This window comes from Saccopteryx leptura, chromosome 1, assembly GCF_036850995.1.
Source record: "Saccopteryx leptura isolate mSacLep1 chromosome 1, mSacLep1_pri_phased_curated, whole genome shotgun sequence".
NCBI classification, from domain to species: domain Eukaryota; kingdom Metazoa; phylum Chordata; class Mammalia; order Chiroptera; family Emballonuridae; genus Saccopteryx; species Saccopteryx leptura.
In genome coordinates this window covers 311,557,246-311,576,333 of record NC_089503.1, presented here as the reverse complement: position 1 = coordinate 311,576,333, position 19,088 = coordinate 311,557,246, and the positions used below count along the sequence as shown (strand labels likewise).

General features: G+C 54.2%; 1 protein-coding gene across 4 annotated transcripts in view; it reads right to left on the bottom strand.

The window, feature by feature from the left end:
- Nucleotides 1-19,088, bottom strand: part of CACNA1I (calcium voltage-gated channel subunit alpha1 I) — a 110,220-nt gene that overhangs the window by 26,763 nt on the left and 64,369 nt on the right. For 3 of the 4 annotated variants that reach the window (XM_066358468.1, XM_066358464.1, XM_066358465.1), the window contains 7 exons: nt 15,279-15,594; nt 13,876-13,968; nt 10,168-10,480; nt 7,975-8,396; nt 1,620-1,771; nt 832-1,017; nt 426-543 (listed from right to left, as the gene is read on the bottom strand). In XM_066358468.1, the coding sequence (XP_066214565.1) occupies nt 426-543; nt 832-1,017; nt 1,620-1,771; nt 7,975-8,396; nt 10,168-10,480; nt 13,876-13,968; nt 15,279-15,594 (1,600 nt within the window). The remainder of the gene's footprint in view (nt 1-425; nt 544-831; nt 1,018-1,619; nt 1,772-7,974; nt 8,397-10,167; nt 10,481-13,875; nt 13,969-15,278; nt 15,595-19,088) is intronic. The other variant, XM_066358466.1, reaches the window with a different exon arrangement.

Below are 19,088 nucleotides of genomic sequence, written 5' to 3'. Positions count from 1 at the left end.
TCCTGCCCTGACATTCACACCCCAATGAGTGGTGCTTCTTCCTGGCTGCTGCTCCCACAACCCCATTCTTTATCTTGCTCAAGTGACCCACCAGCAACAAGCCCACCCTTCCTCTTCCTTTGCTCCTTCTGCCCCCCACCACACCATGTATACACACTCATTCAACTAGGCCCACGTTACAGGGAAGGAACAGTCTCTGGGAAAACTACTAACATGTTCAAAGTCTCAGGGTGAGAGAGGAGGGGCCGAGAATGGGACTAGTGGGCAGTCTAGCTTCCCCAGCCTGTCTTGGGCCAGCCTGGCCACACACTCCAAACCTGCCCACTGAGCTGGAGTTGAGGGACCTCCCTGTCAAGCACACTCTTCTCTGGATTCTCCAAGGCTAAATGAAACCCCTTCCCTGTCACATATGGACATGTGCTCACCTGAAACACCGTGACGATGGCCCACAGCAGAGAGTCAAAGTTCTTCCTATCGGGGACTGTGTCTCCTGTATCTGTTCGGAGACTGAATTTGCAGCCAAAGATGTGCATCCCGAGAATGCTGGAAGGGATGGAGGTGGCTCAAGGGACTCTCACACACCAAGTTTTGCCCACCCGCCTTGTATCATTCTCAGAGCAACCCAGTAAGATGGGAGGGGGCTACATTGGTCCCATTTTACAGAAATGAACACTGAGACTCAATGGAGAAATACTCGTCCAAAGCCACAGGGGATTAAGTGAGGGAGGTAAGATTCACATCCAGGTCCAGAGTGTGGCCCAGAGAACTTAACCAGCCACACTCCTACCCACAACCCTGGCAGCTGTGGTCCCCAGGGTGGGCAAAGCTCACCTGAAGATGAAGATGAAGAGCATGAGCAGCATGCAGAAGGTGGCCACGTTGTCCATGGTCTTCATGAGCACCACGAGCTGGCGCCGCAGCGCAGGCATAAAGCGCACCAATTTCAGCACCCGCAGCAGCCGGAAGGTCCGCAGCACTGACAGCCCACCATCGGCCTGCCCCACAATCTCCCAGATGCTGCACAGGGAGGAGGCAGGCAGGGTTTGGGAGGGGAGAGGCAGAAGGGGTCAACGGGAGGCGGCCAAGAGAGAGGAAGTTCCATTCATCCAACCAATGTTTCACAAGTCATCTCTGCCCTGGTACACCCTAAGTAGAGGGCTCTTAACCTGAAGTTCACAGACCCCTCCCCCTCCCCCAAGATGTCTATGAATAGAATTCAGGAGGTCCAAGAAGGTTACTGAGCAATTTTTGAGATTTAACATTCATTCTTCTGATTGTGAAAGGAAACAGCAAGTCCTATTACCTCATGGTTAATAGAAATCTCTGTTTTTGTATCACATGATGATTGATGCAGATAGTTTCAAATATAGTTTATGCTTATCCCTTCTTTGGGATGATGGTAGTCACAGACCTGCTGCTAGATCTCACTATTTAATGCATTAATCCAGAAGTACATGTATGGCTAAATCACAAATTTTAAAATATTTTTGCTAACTGTATTTCAGTGTTGGTTTCCTTTAATCTTAGGTACTTCATTCACAGGCTGGGTCAGCCCCCTCTTCCCCTGCTCTGCCTCTGGGCCCGGGGCCCACAGCCTAGGGATGGGGGCAGGGGGGCACCTGATGATGACGATGATGCTGTCAAAGATGTTGTACGGGTTGCGCAGGTAATCAAAGAGCCCAAAGGCAGCCAGCTTCAGGAGCATCTCCAGGGCAAACATGCTAGTGAAGACCACGTTGCAGATCTCCAGGACGTTGGTCAGCTCCTCGGGCTGTGGGGCGTTGGGGCAGGGGCAGGGACCCAGTCAGGCAGAAGGCAGCCATAGGTCCCCTGTGGAAGCCCATCGGCTCTAGGACTCCCAGGAAGGAGGCAAGGCCTGGCTCTGGCACCCTGGCTGCATGGCCTGGCAGGTCAGTTTCCTCACTGGCGCTCCATCTACCCTTTACACATGGCCTTGAGGACCTTCCAGTTCTGTTGCCCCAAGTCCTGGGAGGTCCACTAAGATGGTCAGACCCCTACGGGGCTGACTGTCCTCAAATTTGGAAATGGTGCTATTGCTGCATATCAAGAGAGGCGTTACAATACCCCCATTTTACAGATGAAGAAACTGAGGCTCAGAAGCTGGTCTGAGGTCACATGATTCAGAGCAAAAAACAGGAAGGCATCCCATTTTGCAGATAAGGAAGCAGATTCAGAGAAGGCAATTCTGCTGCCTGAGGCTGCAGAGCTAGTGAGGGGCAGAGCCAGGATTCAAACCCAGGCAGCCTGGCTCTAGAGCTCCCACCCTTACCCTATGCTGACCTCTCCCTATCCAGTCTTCCACTCTCTCCCTCCCCCACAAGGGCCGTCTCAGGGGTTGTGGAGGCTGTGCAGGGAGGATGGAGATCATGACCTACTGTGTACCATATGGATCTTCATTAACTCAAGCACCCTAGTCAGTGGAGCTTAGTTCACCCACTTCTCATAGGAGAACACTGGGGACCAGGGAAGTTAATGGTTCAAGTCACCAGTTGGTAAGAAGGAGACTAACTTCCATTGGCCACAGACCTACCCTCTGCTCCTGGAGCTGTTTACCTTCTGGTTTTTAGCAACAGGTGACACCCCTGCAAAGGGGACCATGTGAGCAACCCCACATGACAGACCACGACTGGGGGCAAAGTTCCAGGTCCACCCCACCCCTCCTCAGCCTCAGTTTCCTCATCCATAAAATGAGAGGTGGGCTGAGATGATAGTTATTCCAAACCTCTCTGCTAAAGGCCTGCCTGAATCACAGACAAGGGGAGGGCTGTTTGATAGACCTAACCACGTGCCCATGCTGAGCTTGATACCCAGCCCAGTCACGGATGCCTCAAACAGCCTGTGAGGTCCCGGTGGACATCGCCATTTTACAGCTGAGGAGACGGAGCCTTGGAGTGGTGAACCGACTAGCTCAGAGCCACCCAGCACCGATGCGGCAGAGCCAAGCACTGAACCAAGTCAGACTCCAAACTACTATTCTCTTACACACACCGAGACCCCACCTGAGCTCACCCACTCTCTCCTTCACCCACTCACTAGTGCATCATCCACAGGTCTCTCCAGCCCCACTATGTGCTGGCTTGTGCTACCCATGGTGGCCATTGTGAATGAGTCCGGTCACTGTTTCTGCCCTCGGGAAGTACAGGCTCTGGTAGCAAAGCCCTACTGCATGTTATCTAACAAACCAGTCAGTAGGTGCTAAAGACAGGAAAGCTGAGGGTGTTTAGGGAACAATGATAGTGGAGTCAGGAATGCTTCCTGGAGGAAGTGACATCTCAGCAGAGACCTCAAAGCGGAGAGGAGCAGGTAACAGGGAGAAGAGAAGGTTTCCAGGCAAAAGGACCAGTCAGCGTCAGGGCAAGAAGGTGGGAGGGCTGCCATCCATCAGCACCGCCCACACCCAGCCAAGCCCCTCTACCTGGCAGCCAGCTACCTCTTGGGCCTGATTTTGACTCTATTTGGCTCAAAAGAAGAGAAAAAACAAAAAAACACCTGCTTCCCGCCTGGTACCTGGGAAATTTAATAAAACTGCCAGCTCCTCTCTAGCCCAGATGAAAGGAAAAAGCCCCATTCCCATATGTAATTTTATCTGACTCAGAAAATGGTCCCAAAAGGTGAGTGGGACCCTGAGAGAGGCTTCTCAGTGGGGAGGGGCAGGGGTCTAGCATCCAGGCCTAAGTCAGGGCCCAGATGCTGCTTGGAACCACCAATTTCCCCGCTGGCCAAATGACATTCGACATTCAGGAGATGAGAAATGTGGGCGCTGACAGTTCATAATTGCAGATCACCCTGCTCCAAGCCACACACGCAGCACACAGACTCTGCCCACAATTGACGGCAGAGCCCGCTGCTCTCCGGGAAAGGTCACCTGCTTGCTCCCCTCCTCCCACGCAACAGCTGTTTCTCTACTCAGGTGCACACCTGTTAATCTTTTTCTAATGGACCATCCATCACTCCTGCGAGCATTTTTCTGAGAAAGAGACAGTGAGTAGGAGAGACAGACAGACAGACAAATATAGACATAATGAATGAGACCAAGGTGGGTATGTGAAGAGGAAGAGGGTCAGCCATGAGAGAGATGGACAGAGAGAGACAGACAGGCCCAGGGAGTGAGAGGCAAAGACAGGTTGTGGAGAGACAAGACAGAGGAAAACACAGCTCAGTACATAATGGACCAAGACCGTGAAACCGTGTCGGTCAGAGATAGAAAGGGGAAAGAGCAGACAGACAGAAAGGGCTGTGGACAAGTGGCTGGAGATGGCAAAGAGCCACCCAGTGGAAGAGGAGAGGAGATGCCAAAGGGCAGAACAACCAGGTTAAGCCAGAGGCAAGAGGGTAGAGGGAAGGTGGGGAGGGGCTGCAACCTGGAGGTAAGTCCAGAAGCAGGGGGGGGGGGGGCAGAGCCGCCACATCCCTGCCAATGCCAGGCTTGGGAGGCACCAGGCAGCCTAGCCTCTGGCCATCTCTGCAGGGGTAGATACAGGACCAGCTGGGCAGAAGTCTAAACTGCCCCATGAACATGGGCCCAGCGCCATCCCCATGATAATATTGACAGCTGGTGTTAGTATTGCCCACGTGCCAGGTGATGCTACGCACTTTCCATGAATTATCTCATCTAAGCCTCAAACATTGCCCTATGGTATCCCCATTTTACAGACAGGAAACGTGAGGCTCAGAGAGATGTGACTGCCCACGGCCATGGCTGGCCAGTAGTGGAATCAGATCTCAAACCCAGGTCTCCTCCCAGGTGGTGAGCTAACAGCTGCTCACCACCATTCCACTTCTCTGAGCATCAGTTTCCCCGTCTGCCCAGTGGGGATGATGTCACACAGCCTCAGTTACAGACAGTTCTGGACCCACTATCTTCCTAAGGTGGTAGGGGCTGGGGGCAGACTTTGGCACCATCTGACCACCTATGTGTCACAAGCAGGGCCCCGCCTGGCTAACACTCCCTATACCCTGTCACTGCCCCAGGCCGTCCCTGAAAGAAATAACATCTGTGGTCACGAGGATCCTGGTGATGCTCCCCTGTGATTTTGACAGCAGTGACCACCTAAAGGCCATGGGTGCCTGTGATCTCCCCTTTCATTTGAGCACCATGACCAGAGAGACAGGGTGACCTCCACTTTATAGATGGAGTAGGGAAGTAGTGGCCAGGCTCTGTCCCCCTTACCACCTGCCACCGTGGTGGCCACACTAAGCTTCCTGCCAGCAAAGTGGGCAGCTGCAGTGTGTGGGAGCCTCCAGGATTCCCCCCTTCAAGGTCACCACCCCTGCAGGAGAGGGCTGTGCGCACCTGCTTTCTCCTGTTCCTCCCCTCTCTCTCTCCCTGCCCCCTGGAGGCCCTGGGCCACCTCACTCTGCAGGCCTCACTCAGACAGAGCAGCTTAAAATAAACATGGGGAGGATCATTTCCCACTGAGCAGTGTCCGGGATCTGGGGAGAGGGAGCAAAAATACCAGCAGCCCACAAGCAGGCCCCGCACCGAGCTCTGCCGAACAATGGCTGCCACTCAGAGCTGCTTTAAAAAGAGCATTTTTTTAAATTCTCCTTCCCCCTCACTTTTTCTTTAATTAATTTTTTGAGGCTCCAGGCAGCAGATGGTCAACTCACCCCCAAAATGATGGTATAGGCTTCAAGAAAAGACTCAAAAATAATAACTAACTAGTGAGCACCCACTAGGTGCCAGGCTTCTTAATGCATTTTATCCCCATCCCAGCCACTCTGTGAGGAGGTTGTGAGGACTCAGAACACCATGCAGGCTCTAGGCCTGGCACTTAATAGGTGATCAGTTAATGGGAGCTGATCCTTATGAGGGAAAGGGCACAAAGGTAGGACACCTGCTTCATAGCTAAGGAGCCCAAGGCAGACCCTACAAAGGGCAGGAGATTAGCCATTGAGAACAGTCTCTCCCAGCCCAGTGGGGGCTACAGTGCCAGAGGAGAGTCACCAGCATATCTGAGGCTAGAAGCTCACTAGGGCAAGATATGGCAGAAGGAGCGAGGGGGCACAGGCCAGGCAGGGAGATCATGCAGAGGCTTCGGCAGGAACCATGGCCTGGTCTGAGGCTGGGGCCGACAGGTAGAAAGAGAGGTTGGGCCTGGAGGATAGAGCTTCCCCAACTGCTATGTTGCTTTGGAGGGGACAGCTGAGAAAACAGGGACCAGTAGTAGTACACTGGCAAACAAGCCTCTGAAGAATAACTGTGATTTGTAGCATATGCCAATTTCCGTGGTGTAAATACTTCCACCATGGCCAATTTCAAGCTACCAACTGTTTTTAATAATGGCCTTGCAAAATTCCTCAGTGTTAGAAAATTGCTCTTGCAAGCTGGTTCCAGCAAATCACTGGCAGGAAGAATTCCCAGGCTCTGGTAGCAAGACTGTGACAGGCCCCATTGGTGCTGCCCCACTAGAGCCAGCACCCCCGTAGCACCTGTTCCCTATGGGGCCTTCCCTGGGAGCGCTAGTCTCCTGCAGGCCTGGGCCAGGCAAAGGCCATAGGCTGGAACCCAGGCGAGGGGATCCGGCTACCTGATTCACCAGCTTTACCCTGCACAGAGCCTTCCCCCAGCCCTCCCCAGAGACGTTTTTAATTAAGCCAGAATGACTGGCAAACCAGCAGCTCTGAACAGAGTGTCACGGCATCCCCAAGGGCCACATTTAAGTAAATTGAATGGGGCTTGAGCTTGGTGAACTAATGAAGAGGAAAATGAGAGTGTGGCCCAATGCAGGGTGCAGCGGGTGGGGTGGGGCACTCTGCAGAAAGAGGGCAGCAGGGAAGCCAAGGGGGCATCGGAACCCTAAACTCTGCAGAGGCTGGCAGTGAGACCTCGGGCCAGTGACATCCCCTCCCTGGGCCTCAGGGTCGCCAGCTGCCAAATAGAGTGCCCTCCCAGGGCTGGGGTGACCTGTAGGCTGGGGATACTGGATCCAGAAAACGGTGCTGTTCCCAATGGAGTCAGGGCCAAAGGTGTCATCTTGGCTGTCACCTGGGCAGGAACTATGGACTGGGGACATCTGGGCTAACCCTCAACAGCCCTTCATCCTGTGTCCCTACAGCCTCCTCTCCTTTTACACACAACCTCTCCGTGTTCCCACCCCTCCTGGAAGCCATCTTCTCCTCCGTGCTGTTCCTCTTTGGGTACCCTTCTCTGAACTCCTCCCACCACTGAACCCCCCGCCATACTCCCAGGGGCCTAAGGAGCTTGGGATACATCATTCAACTCAGGCCACACTCCCCCTTCACCCCATGCACTAGAGCTGAGGACAGAAGAAACCGCAGGGTTGGCCAAGGAGGGAGATGGGTGACAGCCTCCGCAAGACAACCACAGGGCTACCCTCAGTGCCGAGGGGCTGTGGGAGGGCAAGGTTAATGGGAGCCCTGAGGACAGGAGAACACCCTGTTAGCTGAAGGTATGTTGTAGGCAGACCACAAGGAGACTTGAATGTCAGTGCAAAGGGCTGTGTTTTGTGCCATAGACAATGGGGAGCTGTGGAAGGTTGTGGGCAGGGGATATCCCAGTCTCTGGAAACATCACTCCAGCTGTCCTGGGGAAAATGGACAGAGGGTCCACGCGGAGAAGCAATGAATGGAAGTTAGATTTAGCAGGGACTGACAGCAGATGCACAGTGGATGCCTTGGTGTTCATGCTGAGCTGCTTAAGGGGACAGGACCCAGATCTCTGTCATTCTCACCCCAAGTAGACCAGCCCTAGCCCTACTTCACACAATGGCTATTCACCCATTCAGCAGGTGCCCTGAGCTCCTCCCTCCTCTGTGCCTGACCCCGGGCTGGGCACTAAGGCCACATGGATAAATTGGATCCAGCCCTGGTCAGTGGGGGAGACAGACACACGTGGGTGTTCGACACAGCTAGGCTGGATGGAGCTGGCGTGGGTGCCCCAGCCCACCCCCACCACACCCAGCCCAGGCCCTGGTGCCCACCCCCACTGGCCTGCTCGTGGTGTTCAATGCCCATGCTGACGGTGTTGACCAGGATGGCCATCATGATGCCCCGGTTGAAGTACTTGCTGTCCACAATGCCTCGCAGCTTGGCTCTCGTCTCCCGCCACACATCCCCGCATAGCCGGTTGGCCCCATCCGCCTGCTCTTCCTCATCCTCCTTCTCCAGCCCTGAGGAGGCCCCGTCCTCGCTGCTCGGGGCCCTGTCCCCATCAGCCTTGTCCTCTCCACCACCGGAGCCCCCAGAGCCCGTGCCCTCCTGGCCTGAGTCAGTACTGCCCAGGCCTGAGGACCGCCGGCCCACCTCATGCTGGCAGCGGGGGCAGCTGGTGGGGTCGGAGGCCAGCATGGCAGAGATGGGCTGCACCAACGTGTGGGGCGTCGGGTCCAGTGGGCTGTGTTTTGGGCATAGCTCTGAAAAGCAAACAGAGGGCAGGGTTGGTGCCTCAGGTCACACTCAAGGGTCTCAGAGGAGGCAGTACCTGTCCACACCAGGTGCTGGCCTAACCCCGGGACACAGCTGCATGTGTACTTCAGGTACCTATTGCCCACAGGATCTTCCTGGGACGTGCCAGCCCATCCTGGAGGCCTGAGTGGCCTGTGGTTCGTAAGGAAAAGGTTTCACCTTCTGCGCTTTGTTGTCCCTGTGCAAAAGCGTGGACCAGGAGCGCCCACCAATGGGTTGTGGAACTTTCTATTAGTTACTCAGCATGATGTGTCCAGAGCAGTGCTTGGGGCACACATACAAGTTAACTGTCCTTGATTCATCACGTCCTGAGCTGTGGCCCTGGGTTAGTCACTGAACAGACCCTCCCCAAACCCCAGCCCCTCCCCACCATCCTGATTGCTGACACAGAGTTTGGGAAATGGCTGAGGAGCTTTTTGAAGAGCCAGGCCTGTGTGGAGGATGGACGCCCCTCCAAGGAAGTGGAGGTGGCCTCAGTGTTCTTCAGTTCTCCTGCCTGCACATGGGACTTGTGTCCCAGGGAGGGAAGGAGGCAGGAGCCCTGGGAAGGGTGCACACCTTCTCCAGAAGGTCCTGGGACCTCCCTCCGCCCAAGCTGAGAGAGTCTGGCTGGCTCCAGGGGCAGGAGGCAGCACAGGTCACAGGGGCAGATGGGGGTGAGGGTAGGAGCTTCCTGGTGCCTTTATCTGCTGCTCAGGGAGGGGGTGTGAGAAGCCAGACCTGACTTATGTGATCTGTAAACCATTTCAAAGAGGAGTCAGAGAGCTGTCTCTGGGTGGTTTGCCCAGAAGAAAGTCAGCAGGTATCAGGACTGTGCCCCAGAGCCCAGAGCAGGGGCCAGGGCTGCTCTAATTCACACACCTACACCTGCTCTGGCACAGTCCTCACACCTGCTGACTTTCTTCTTGGCACCAACTGGGACAAGACTGGGTCTGGGGTGGGGCCCACCTACTGTGGCACATTTGCCTCCTCCTGGGGCTCATTTTCCCCCAAGGTGGCTCCACTGAGACAAAACTTTGACATCCTTGATGCTGAGTTTTTGTCACTGATGCTATGCAAACTATAGTGACTCCTTTCATCCTCTCTAGGGATAACACTACTCACTCTGCCTGCCTCGGGTCTGTTTGAAAAGAGAGCCCTTTCTGAGCTTAAAGTGCTAATTCTCAGAAACAACCAGTGACAAAAATGGACCAGAAGCAGGAGATCACAGAGTGACACTGATGTCCCCAACATATCATGCCTTTGTAGGGTGGCCTGGCCCTTTTATTCCAGGTGGCCAGGAGTCACTGCTCAAATGTGTTAGCGATCATGTGGTGACAGCAGAAACCCATGCAGGGGTGAGGCCAACTACACTACAGTAGAGGGACGCGGCGGGGGGGGGGGGGGGGGGGGGCTTGGATTTTAGAGTTTTGCAAGACTGAGGACAGAGAATTGCTCGTGTCTTTCAAGTGTGAGTATCAGGGACAGAGCCTAAGTCCACCTGCACTCAACCTGAGCCCGGGGCTAGCCCAGGCCAGGCACTGGCAGGAAACAAGGAGAGGGAAAGAGGGGTGCAGACTGGAGCTCCCAGGGGAAATCTAGGTTCTCAACCTGCTGGACTGGCCTGCTCTGCTTGTGCTGGGGAGACAGGGAGACATGCTTGTGCACAGTGCCATTTGAGTTGCCAGTCGGAGACCCAGGTGGAGCACCCTGGAGGCCACAGGAAGCGGGACCACTTACTGAAGTGCCTGTGCTCCTTGGCATGCGGCCCGGGCTTGGTGGAGGTGGGGACCCCCGGGCCCAGGGCCTGGCGCCGGCTCTGCAGGGCCTGGTAGAGGCCCAGGGTGCGGCGCTTGGCCTTGCGCAGGATGTGGCAGACGTACTGGAAGATCTCCTCATAGCAGTCGCCGGGCTCAGCGTAGCTGGCCACCGTGCTGGAGGACAGGTAGCGCTGCCTCTGCTCCAGCATCAGCCGGTGCTCCCGCTGCTTGGTCTCCGAGAACTGGGTCGCTATGACAACGAGGCACAGGTTGATCATGAAGAAGGAGCCCACCTGTGACCAACGGGAGGAGAGGATAGGGACAGAGGGGATAGAAGGGTGAGGAGAAGTGAGGTTGGGACGAGAGGAAGATGGAGAGAGACAGGGACACAGAGATGGAGACAGTGGCGAGGCAGGGCGAGAAGCAGATGGATAAGAGTCAGAAAGGAAGATGGGGAAGGGGCAGGGCCAGATAAGAGATAAAACAGGGAAAGGACAGGGCGGGAGGCAGATGCCAGAGACAGTCAGGTGCACAGAGACACAAGGACAAGGAGAGACACCGAGAGATAGAGTGAGGCAGACTCAGAGAGGACAGAAACGGAGGGCACAGGAGACACAGTGATGGGGGGGCAGGTTGAGACAGGAAGACAGAGGAAGAAAGGAGGGTGGAGGGCCCGGAAGGACGGAGAGGCACAGCACAGGTAGGGACAGGAAAAGAGCACTGAGGTCTTGCTCCAAGAGGAGGTCAGGGCTGCAGGCAGCAGTAGCCCAGGCGGCTCCCCAGGCCCCACTGGGACCTGCTTCCAAACTTGCTCCCCTTAGAGCCCTAGGCTCTGGCCACAGCTGCCCTCTCATCTGGGACATCGGCGCTAAGGCCAAGAGGAAGGCACAGCCCCTCTAAGGCTATCCAGACCCCGAGTCCCACGCCAGCCCTGCCCTCTCTATGACCTTGCCCTTGGGTCCAGCTGGGCATCCAGACAAGAGCAGAGAAGAAACCGAGAAAGGGTTTGCCTGTGTGGTTTATCTGGGCTCAGAGGGATGGTGGGAGGAGCTCTACAGTCCTGCCGCCTCAAGTCCCAGGGCTCAGCTCCAGGGGCCCTTCCTGCTCTGTTGTCCAGGCCTCTCCCCTGGCATTTGCTCAGTCTTTGAATGAGCTCAGACCCTGCCAGGGAGAGAGTGGTGGTGGTGGGGTTTCATCCTCTTCCAGGTTGCCCGCCAGGAGGTTCATAAAGGCTGCAGCCCCAGTCGCTGATTTACTCTCCCCTCTTTTCCCTATCGCATGGCTGGGGGCCAGGGTTCTGGGGTCGTGAGGTGGAGGCTTCCAGGCCCAGAGGATTCTGGGAAAATTCCCAGGTAAGAACATACCCCGTGCCTTCACTCTCTCAATCATTTCTTTGTCAAGCATTTCCTGGAAACCTGCTCCCTCCCAGGACTGTGTGAGGGGTACAGTTCCTGCCCTCTGGGAGCTCACAACTGTCAATCTTCTGCCCAGCCCATCTCTGCACTGCTGCCCCTGAGGGACCCAGGCATCTCTCCATCCCCTCTGGAACTCCACTTCCCCATCTGTAAAATGGAAAGTTCAGGCAGGACCAGCTTAGAACTTTTTCAATCAGAAGAAGCACTGGAGATCTGGGTCAAAGGGGTAAGGACCCATCACTAGCATGACGGCCCGGGCCAGGTACCTCATATCTCTGGGCACAGTCTCCTCACCTGAGGAATGAGCAGGTAACACTACATGTCTAGGGTTGAAGGGGTAAATGACAGCATGGTCACTCAGACTGTCTGGACTGTCACTGTTTCCATTTCACTGGGAGCTCAGGAGCGAGGGGCCCGCCCTGAGTCACGCTAATAGTGACCGACCCCAAAATTAACCCCTAACTCCATCAGGAGGAGGAGCGATGGCACTCTCCAGACTCTCTGGAATTCTAGACTTCTCTAACAACCCTGTGGCACACTGTCGCCCTTGCTGGAGTATTCTGTCTGCTTCAGGGTCTCTGTGATCAACCCCTACCCAGCAGGCTCTTCCTCTAGCTGTCACATCCACCCCCTCTCCCCCCACCCCGAGCCTTTAAGTCTTAATTCTGGTGTCACCTCCTCCAGGAAGCCTCCTGCTTCCCCCATCCCTCCTCTGGGCTAGGTTAGAGGCCTCCCTGGTGTCCCTCTGTCATGGCTCCTAAGATGCTGTCTGGTCACTGTCTGCTGTAGCCCATTTTCCCCCATGAAACTGAGCTCTTCCAGGGCAGGGCCCCGTCTGACTCCCTGCTCAGCTTCCAGCACTCTGCCCAGGGCCTGGGTCAGTGCAGGCTTCCCTGAATGTGCTGGGAGTGACTGAACCAACCAGTGGACGAATGGCGACACTGAACAAAGTCTGTGTCCACCTCCTTTTACCTTGGTGTCTCTCACGGTTCCAAAGCCCCAGCCTCCTCAGAAAGTCATCAAAGCAAAGCCACAGCAGGTATGCCTCAGGTTACCTGTACTCTTGTCCTAAACCCCCAGGTCAAGGTCCCACCAGGCCAGGGTGAGGTGTTGTCCCAGAGGGCCAGGCATGCCCTCTCCCACCACCAGGAAGCCAGAGAAGCCAGCTCACAGCAGCCGGGAGCCGGCGGGGACTCTCTCAGGAGTGAATCACCTTGACATTTGGGGACTGTGGGAATGGTGGCTGCAGCTGCAGTCAGGCATGACATGGTGGATGAGCTTGTTCTGGGGAGACTGTTCTGGGGAGCTTGCTCTGGGAGATGCTCTGTGAGGCAGGTGGAGCCCAGCCTCCATCTCCAGGTCACCCCCCACAAGGCAGGGCTGCCTGAGAGTTGGGGTCCCTCCCAGAGTTTCAGGGAGCTCCACAGTCACAGCAGGCTTGGTCTCCTCTCCAAACTCTGCTTGGGAAGCAGCCCCAGCCTCCGTTTCAGAGCCTCTCATCTCCCTGCCCCGGGGAAAAAGGGAGAAGCTGGAGAAGCTTTCATTCTGGGGCTGCACCTGTCTCAGGTCAAGGAAAAGCATGTATTCCCAGGGACGACAAGGCAGAGAAACAGGAGTGGGAGCCACAGGGTGGACTCAAATGCCGGAAAATGAGAAATGAAGACAATCGGAAGTGATGGATGCTTCCAGCAGCTTCCCCTAATGAGTCCCTTCAATCATAGCTGCTGGGATGCATTTAAAAAATTGTCCCTCCTGGCCCTGGCTGGTTGGCTCAGTGGTAGAGTGTCGGCCTGGCGTGCAGAAGTCCCAGGTTCGATTCCTGGCCAGGGCACACAGGAGAAGCGCCCATTTGCTTCTCCACCCCTCCCCCTCTCCTTCCTCTCTGTCTCTCTCTTCCCCTCCCACAGCCGAGGCTCCACTGGAGCAAAGATGGCCCGGGCGCTGGGGATGGCTCCTTGGCCTCTGCCCCAGGCACTAGAGTGGCTCTGGTCGCAACAGAGCGACGCCCCGGAGGGGCAGAGCATCGCCCCCTGGTGGGCGTGCCGGGTGGATCCCGGTCGGGCGCATGCGGGAGTCTGTCTGACTGTCTCTCCCCGTTTCTAGCTTCAGAAAAATACAAAAAAAAAAAAATTGTCCCTCCTGCTCTCTCCCACCCAGTTGTTCTGGCTCTGAGGAGTTCCCTGGAACTACTAACTCCCTTCCCCCCCAACTCTGTCCCCTTATCCATGGGTCCTTGAGCTTTCCCAGAGAGGCTTAGCTTCTCTGACACTTACTATGATAAGCAGGATAAAATAGATGAAGTTGTAGAAAGAGTGGGCATCCATCACGTAGTACATGATCTCCACCCAGCCTTCCAGAGTGATCACCTGCAGCCAGGACAGGGCAGACAGGGAGAGAGGGCCTAAGCCAGGCTGATTCTCAGGAAAGGCAGGCAGCAAAAGTAGTGCCCCAGACAAGGCCCTACTGTGTGCTAGGATGCTTTACATACACTACGTCTTATACAGGACAGCATCCACATGCTCATTATACAAGTGAAGAAACAAGTTCAGAGAGGTGAGGGCACTTGCCCAAGGTCACACAGCCAGAGTGGAACAAAGACTTGAGCTAGTCCCTGTCACTCCAGCACCCACCCCTTTTCCAGTCTACCACACCAAGACTGGAAGCCTGAAGGAGGGCTTCCTGGGCTCCAGCTGCTGCTCATAGGCTGGGCCGCTCTCCACACCTCAGCTCCTTCTCTTCAGTGTGTGGGGCTAACAGGCCCACCTAACAGGGCTGTGCTGCAGCTTAGCCAAGCCTGGGAGTATGGCAGTGATGAGGCTCGTGTGACTGTCCCCACACCTTCCTTCCCAGAGAAGGAGGTGGAGCAGCTTTGGCACAGGGTCCTCCCCAGCACTGCTGTCTTGTTCATTTCTGGAAAATGCACAAAGCAAGAGCCCCTGGGCAGCCCACCCACCCTCCCTGGCTGGAGGTCCCAGAATGCAGCTGACAGGCTGGCACCATCACGCCTGGAAGCTCTGGATTCTGTGACCCTGCTGCTCCCCAGAGCAGAGTGAGGAGAGCAGCCACCTCAGTAGGGACACACACAACCCGCCTCCTCAGGGGCTTCTCGCCACCACCCTCTCCTCCTGCCCCTTCTTCCGTCTGACGACAGCAGGACAGCGGGAAGGTGGTCCTGACAGAGCACTCACTGCACACTGGGTGACTGCTCTCTGACGACAGCAGGACAGCGGGAAGGTGGTCCTGACAGAGCACTCACTGCACACTGGGTGACTGCTCTCTGACGACAGCAGGACAGCGGGAAGGTGGTCCTGACAGAGCACTCACTGCACACTGGGTGACTGCTCTGCTCACATCATCTGGCTCATTATTCTCAGCCACTCAAAGTGGGGGGGAACTGTTATCCACTTTAGAGATGTGAAGCTGAGGTGCAGAGACATCAAGCGATGCACCCAAGGTCCTACAGCCCTTTCTTTTGAACTTCAGTTGCTCTGTCTGTAATGTGGGCATGAGAATACCTATTGTACCAGCAAGTTGGGCAGATTTCAATGAAAGTGGTAGCAAATGTCTAGCACAGAGCACTGCTTGGCAGGCGAAGCTGCTGACTCCAGCCCCTCTCACAAGCCTCAGCCCCCCAGGCCCCAGCAGGGGTGTGGGTACCCAGCCTGAGCGGCCTCACCTGGAAGATGACAATCCAGGCATAGCCAATATTGTCAAAGTTGATGGCGCCCTTGTGGGGGTTGGCGCTGCCCGTGCGGCACACGTTGTAGTAGCGGTTCCAGTTGACACAGAGCCCACTGGCATTGAGGTCCTGGCGCCCCACCCCGAAGTCATAGATATCATCCTTGGACAGGCAGCACTCACGGCCCCGTTCCTTGAGTGGAGGGATCTCGTGGCAGCCCATGATGCCATTGTCCCCCGAAAGGGAGCAAATGAAGGGCATCTCGTCGTCCTCCTCTGGCTGGTAGTAGGGGGGCAGGGCCACATCCCCTTGTCTGTCCAGATGTGATGGTGGGTAAAAGAGAAGGGAAGAGGTCACTGCCATTGACTCTAGGCCTTTGCATATGCTGTTCCCGCTGCCTGGGACACGTTTCCCCTCCTCTGACATGGTCACAAAAACACCCCCAGAACCACTGTGGTCAGTTCAAGAGTCACTCCCACCAGGAGGCTTCCCTGAGGGAGCTTCCCCAGGATCAAGCAGGGCTGATCCTGGGCCCCCTGTGGCCAGACCTTGCCCTGCATATGCCTCCACTATTGCTCTTGGGACATATGCACCCAACTTCCCTGGGAGGCTGGGCTCTTTTAGGAGAAGGACTAGGTCTCAGCATCCCAAGTCCCACACACTATTTGGTCAGTTCAGAGTAGGTGCTCAATAAACTGATGCTGAATTTTACTGATCTAACCTTCCTATGTACAGGACTTTGGAGTGGGTGCTTTCCCTCTTTGGGTCTCGATTTCCTCATCTGTAAAGCAGAGATAACAATCCCCATCCTACCCTCCTACAGGGTTAATCTATGATTCAATGGTATCCCAATCAAAATCTCAACATGATTTTGTCTGTGGAACCTGGCCAGTTGGTTCTGGGATTTATCTAGATGAGAGAACAGTCAAAAAAATTGGGGGGGGGGTATTTTTCTGAAGTGAGAAGCAGGGTGGCAGAGAGACAGACTCCCCATGCGCTCGACTGGGATCCACCCAGCATGCCCACTAGGGGGCGGTGGTCTGCTCATCTGAGGTGCTGCTCCATTGCAACTGGAGCCATTCTAGTGCTTGAAATGGAGGCCATGGAGCCATCCTCAGCACCCAGGCCAACTTTGTTCCAATGGAGCCTTGTCTGCGAGAAGGTGAGAGAGAGAGACAGAGAGAGAAAGAGAGAAAGGAGAGGGGGAAGAATGAAGAAGCAGATGGGCAATTCTCCTATGTGCCCCAGCCAGGAACTGAACCTGGGACTTCCACATGCTGGGCTGATGCTCTACCACTTAGCCGAGGCCAAGACAATTTTTTAAAACAAGAAATATGAGTGGAGTTGAGCCCTACAAGACAACAAAATACAACTACAATTCTTAATCCAGTGGTATTGTAACCAGAACAGAAAGATTCATGGAACATCACAGTACACAGGGACAAACCCACGTATAAAAAAGAACTTAGTATATTACAGAGATGGTTTTTCAGATCTATGGGGAATGAGGACTAAACAATAAATGGTGTTGGCACAATTGCTATCCATGTGGAAAATAATACAAATAGATCCCTACCTCACACCATAAACACAAATAAACTTCCTGAAGACTCGGTATCAAAAGAAAAAAATGTAAATTTCTCATTATTAATTGTATGTAAGAGTAGAAACTTGAAGACCATTCAAGGTCCCTCAATAGGGGCTGGCCAGACAAACTGTGGTTCACCTGTGGAATGAGAAATACAGATGTGAAACATGCTCAGGATGCACTGCCAAAGCAATTTACAGTGTAAAAACCAGTCGGGGATGTAAACAGCAGTGTATATGCATGTTCACATCCAGACAAAATCTGGAAGAAGGGAGCAGGTGCTGTGCAGAGAACACCAAACATACTCAGATTTTGGGCCCAGTCACTTCTTAGCTGGACGACATCGTCCTGATTGTGCGTTCATTGAAAACCTTCAAACCCACCATCTCTGTTCTCCCCAGGGGCTTATGCACCTGGAGGGATGCTTTGAGCACTCTCATGGGTTAGTCAATAGTCGGAGGAACCCAGGTTCTGACTCTAGCTCTGACTTGGCCAAGCTCGCCCTGGAGCAAGATTCTTCTTCTCTCTTAGACTCAGTTTGGATTTCCCATCACACAGGAACACTACATGGCTAACCAAGTAAATAAACATAAATAAATTGGTCTAGAGATATACCCAACAACCAGGTAAATAAGCTCACAAGTGAGGTCATTTCAGACAGAGATAGTGTCAAGAAGAAAATCAAGCGGGATCATGCATGAGTGTCTGGTGCGGGCGGTGAGAGAAGGTCTCCAGGAGGAGGCAATGCTGGAGCTGGACTGGGATGATGGGAAGAGGTGGCTCCGGAGTGACCCAGGGACAGATCCACAGGGGACAGAAGGGCCTGGATGTGTCTTGAGAACGCCCAAAGCTGAGAGTTCATACCTACCCATCTCTATCTTTGAAAACCAGGCCAGGAGAAGCCAGTGCCCTCTCCTGCCACCCCAGGCCCTGACTCACGTCCTGCTTTCTGGATGACTGACACAAGTATAGTCACCCTCCCCCAACAGGACCCACTGTTCCCACACAGCCCCTTCCCCAACCTTAACCCTGGTTCTGGTTTAGCTCCATCTTTACAACCAACAGATCATGAGGGATTCAGCCCACCCTATACAGTGTCCCCAGGCCTCCTGCATCCATCCTGGTCCGTGAAAGCCACTCAGTGGAGGCACCTGCGACCAGCACCCTGCCTGGGTGCTCACCAAGGGCAGGAACTCCACCATCTACTTGGTCACAGGCATGGTGGGAGCAGCCACTTGGGTGCATTTGTCGAGTGAGAGGACGAATGGAAGTGCTTTCCTAGTGTCTCCCCCAGGCCCGGCACACCGCAGGCGCAGAGGTGCACTAATGCCTCGGACAATGAACATACACTCATCTGCAGACACATCTGTACTAATGCTAGAGATGTGGCTGATCCCTCACTGCTGGGACTCTGTAGGTGTCAAATTTCTCAGACAATTCAACCCAGCACCTCCAAAAGCCAAAGCTTGATTTCTGTTTAAACAACTCCTGACAATCGTGTCTGAGGAGTAGCCACCCCCTGGTTTTAGACAGAGAGAGCCATATGTGAGTTGACCTTTCCTTGATGACTCAGAGTCACTAACAGGAAGAAATGTTTGTGCTGTGATTAGAGAACCAGGTTCCACATCTGCTTTTGAAGTTTTCTATCTGCTTTCTCCCTGTCAGCATCATTTCTTGGGTCTTAACTGCCTTTGCTCTCCTATCTGACAGTGAACCCTTCAACAGTGAACCCTTAAACAGCACAGAGATTGTGCAGTGGAAAACCCACATAAAACTTTTGATTCCCCAAAAACTTAACTATCAATAGCCTACTGTTGACTGGAAGCCTTACCAATAATAACATAAACGGTTGATTAGCACATATTTTATATTGTATACTACAGTAAGTTGGAGGAAAAAAAAACACATTGTTTTAAAAATCCTGAAGTTCATCTGCAAGTTTTTTCAAATTGTTGCAAATCTCCAAAGAATTTCCCAATATATTTATTGTAAAACCTGCGTGTAAGTGGACCCACATGCAGTTCAAACATATGTTGTTCAAGGGTTGACTGTAGTCTGCTGCTTCCATTCTGTTAGCCCCAACTCTCAATTACCAAGTTAAAACTGTGTAAGACTCTAAGTAAGAGTCACTAGGAGCTGAATGGGTATCTAAGGGCCTAGTTTACACCAGGACTTTGTGTATAACAATTTTGAGAGCTCAGAGGTGTTGTGTGCTCATG